The sequence below is a fragment of the Bipolaris zeicola genome, assembly GCF_000523435.1.
Source record: "Bipolaris zeicola 26-R-13 unplaced genomic scaffold scaffold_571, whole genome shotgun sequence".
In the NCBI taxonomy this organism is placed as follows: Eukaryota; Fungi; Ascomycota; class Dothideomycetes; order Pleosporales; family Pleosporaceae; genus Bipolaris; species Bipolaris zeicola.
In genome coordinates this window covers 1,213-4,153 of record NW_006912620.1, presented here as the reverse complement: position 1 = coordinate 4,153, position 2,941 = coordinate 1,213, and the positions used below count along the sequence as shown (strand labels likewise).

The following is a 2,941-nucleotide window of genomic DNA, read 5'->3' as shown; positions in this document are numbered from 1 at the left end:
GTACATGTAAGAAAGATACTTTAGATAGTATTTAATCTACTATCTTAATATATATGAGTTTTATTTAGTTGTGGTAGAGCTGTACACGTAAAGAGGTGCGCAAAGTTGGTGGGGTGGCCCGCTCGCTTGTATGGCCCGCTCGCTTGTAAAACACGTTATAATAACTAGAACTACATATAAGAAACCCGAGAATCTCCCTAAGCTCCTCTATAGAAACCTTATCCCTAGAGGCTAACTCTACGCTTGCCCAACACGCCGCCTACATCTTCGTCAAGCGCAGTAAGACACCAACCTGGGCTACGTCAAGGCTCTTGCCCCTAATAGGGCCGCCTGCCTGAGAATAAAGTGAGTCATCAAAGGCAATAGACTGTTGCTCCTTAGCCACGAAATCCTGTAAGCCTTTAGCTAAGGCAAAATCGCGAGCTTGCGGCCCCATTCCCTCCCAGCCTTTGATGATGCGACTTGTATACGCCTCTGCAGTACGGCCCATACAGTTGTATCGTCTCGGGATAGGACCCTCCTTAGCTGTTGCCACCAACTGATCTATGTTCATGGCCCTGAGCTCAGCGTGGGTCAGGGAGTGTCGACCATCGGGCAGACCAAAGTCGTCGCCCTTGCCAATCGGTTCAATCTTGCTAACGGAGAAGCCAGCATCCTCAGCAGCCTCCCTCGCCTGAGCTGCTGCAACCGTCCACAGTCGATTAGGCGCGGTTTGGTAGGTGAGCTCAATCACTTTGCGCGGCAGGTCGGTAGCACTTGCTCCTGGTATCGGAACACGGGGGCCGTCTCGCATGAGCAGGGTATAGATGGTTGCTCCTGCTGTCTCTGTGTAAGGGCCGTTGCGAAATTGTACAGGGAGAGCGGCGTTAGCAGGCTGCAGCGATGAATTCGTGAAGCGGGCCGACATGTTGAGGACAAGGCGGCCAGAGGGAGAGAGCAGCTGCCGGAGAGTGACAAGGGCCTGGCGACGCTGGGAGGGAGCCAGCGTTGTAAAGAGGTGAACGGCGACAATGCAGTCAAACTGCTGAGGTGCGCCAGGCACCGCTCGCACTGTGTTGGCAAAGTTGGAGCTGGTAATATTGGCGCACAAGCAATGGACCTGGGTGGCAGGCGTGCCACTTGGACTGGCGGCAAGTCCCTGCTGCTGAAGCATCCACGGAATATCAGTCGAGACAAAGCCCTGCACGGCGTCTACTGCGACACAAAAGCCGCTGCCTACTGTCCTCTTTGCCCGGGCGATGAGGCGGCCTCCGCCTGCTCCAACCTCCAGTACGCTCTCACCTGCGCTGAGATTCGCAAGGGCCAGCGCCTTGTCAGTGTCAGGATATTGCGCATGGCAGACGTAGTCGTACACGCCAATAAGGGGGGTATAGGCCTGGTTGATCTCGGCGTCGGTGGCGAAGTAGACCATGATGGAGATGACGTGGATGACTTGGGGTAGGTGGGCTGGATCAGTTAGCGGATGTGATAGAAGTGATATAGATCGTGTGGCTGCCGCTGCTTACGTTGTAGTGGCTGTAGTTTCTGCTGCTGCCGCTGGTATTGATGGACGATAGAGTATTGCAGTGTTGGTGTTGAGAAGTTGGAGCGGGCCAGCCAGAATCGAGTTAATATACGCAAAGCTCGGAAGCTAGAAGCGCCAGCAGTGAAGGCAGCGGCTCTAGGCAGCAGGTTCGAGAAGATTCACATGTTTAGACCTCTTCACAGAGATCACGTTATTGAGCGCTCCCGAGCTAATACCATGCTGCAATGTTGTGGCATGGAAGCACCGCTCCTTCACCTCTCCATCTATCGCGCGCAAACCGGCCCCATGACGCCTGTGAATATAGACCCGGCCGTGCTTTTGGCCAATAGCTAGCTATAGCGTTGCGATTCTATCAAGTTTGTCGTGTCCTCATGGCTCCCATCAGGCCTTCACGTGTGGGTGTCATGGAACGTGAAGCCGATATCAGGCTCGAGCATCGCGATCTCGTCAGGCCTGGCCTTCACTGCTCCGCTCTTCACTGCTCCGCTCTTCACTGCTCCGCTCTTCAAGTGCCGTCACTTTCACTATAGATGGCTAGCGCCGTCTCTGACTACTTATTGCCTCAATCCTCCATCATTTTGCTCTCGATTCCAAGCTACCCCATTCCACCAACATGATGTACCTCACCAATCAGTTTGGAGACATCCGCAGCGACATGGTCACAGGGATCCACTGGGAGAAGGCTCGCGACGTCTGCCTCAGCGTAAGTACTACGCGCTTCTGCTCAGCCTCTTTACTAACACAATGCTTAGGATGCCATTGAAAAGCCCACGCTCTCGGAACTCCGCTCGCTGCCTAGCCTCCCCAACGTCACTGTCGATGAAGACTACGAGGAATACCGCGGCCAATTCTTCTTTGCCAATCCAGCACGCACCCTACAGATTGTCTACAATACAAACAACGGCATGATTGTTGGCACGCTCGCAAATGGCGACGAAGTCTGGGCGCACGTTTTCGTGCCGTTTGGTGACCGGGTTGTCTGCGACCGTGCACATCGCGCATTTGTGCTTTTCCAAGCCAAAAACCGCCAAGGCGCTCTTGTTCGTTGCCTATCAAGTCTGGAGGAGATAGAGTGGGACGGGTACATTGCGGGCGAATGCGAGGGCATTATTGCACGCTGGTGCTTTGTGTATGACGCTCTGGTTGCCGAGCTCAAGGCAGACGTTGAGTGAGGGCTTGAGGGATGTGGGTGCGACGGCAGCACATTGGAAACACTTTATGGCTAGTAGTTGTGAGAATAGATCTCTACTCTTGGTCTTTTATTTTCTTCTTTGTTCGTGATGTGCTGCGTGACCTAACCCTAAGCTTTTAAAGAAAGGGACTCCTCCTGTACGTGCGCACAGATTAGATTTGTTAGGGAAACAAATAAAGGAACTCCTCTAACCCTACCCTACCCCAAGTTTGGTCCACATATGT

The 2,941-nt window shown here is 53.3% G+C and overlaps 2 protein-coding genes across 2 annotated transcripts; one reads left to right on the top strand and one right to left on the bottom strand.

Annotated features, from left to right (window-relative positions):
• Positions 1-259: 259 nt before the first annotated feature.
• COCCADRAFT_10396 (uncharacterized protein) lies at positions 260-1,411 on the bottom strand (the record flags this gene model as incomplete). The annotated part of the gene is made up of 1 exon (XM_007720683.1): positions 260-1,411. One exon carries the CDS (start codon positions 1,409-1,411, stop codon positions 260-262), a length of 1,152 nt encoding a protein of 383 aa, XP_007718873.1.
• A 727-nt stretch (positions 1,412-2,138) lies between these two features.
• COCCADRAFT_10395 (uncharacterized protein) lies at positions 2,139-2,697 on the top strand (the record flags this gene model as incomplete). The annotated part of the gene is made up of 2 exons (XM_007720682.1): positions 2,139-2,228; positions 2,278-2,697. 2 exons carry the CDS (start codon positions 2,139-2,141, stop codon positions 2,695-2,697), a joined length of 510 nt encoding a protein of 169 aa, XP_007718872.1.
• Between the last annotated feature and the right edge of the window lie 244 nt (positions 2,698-2,941).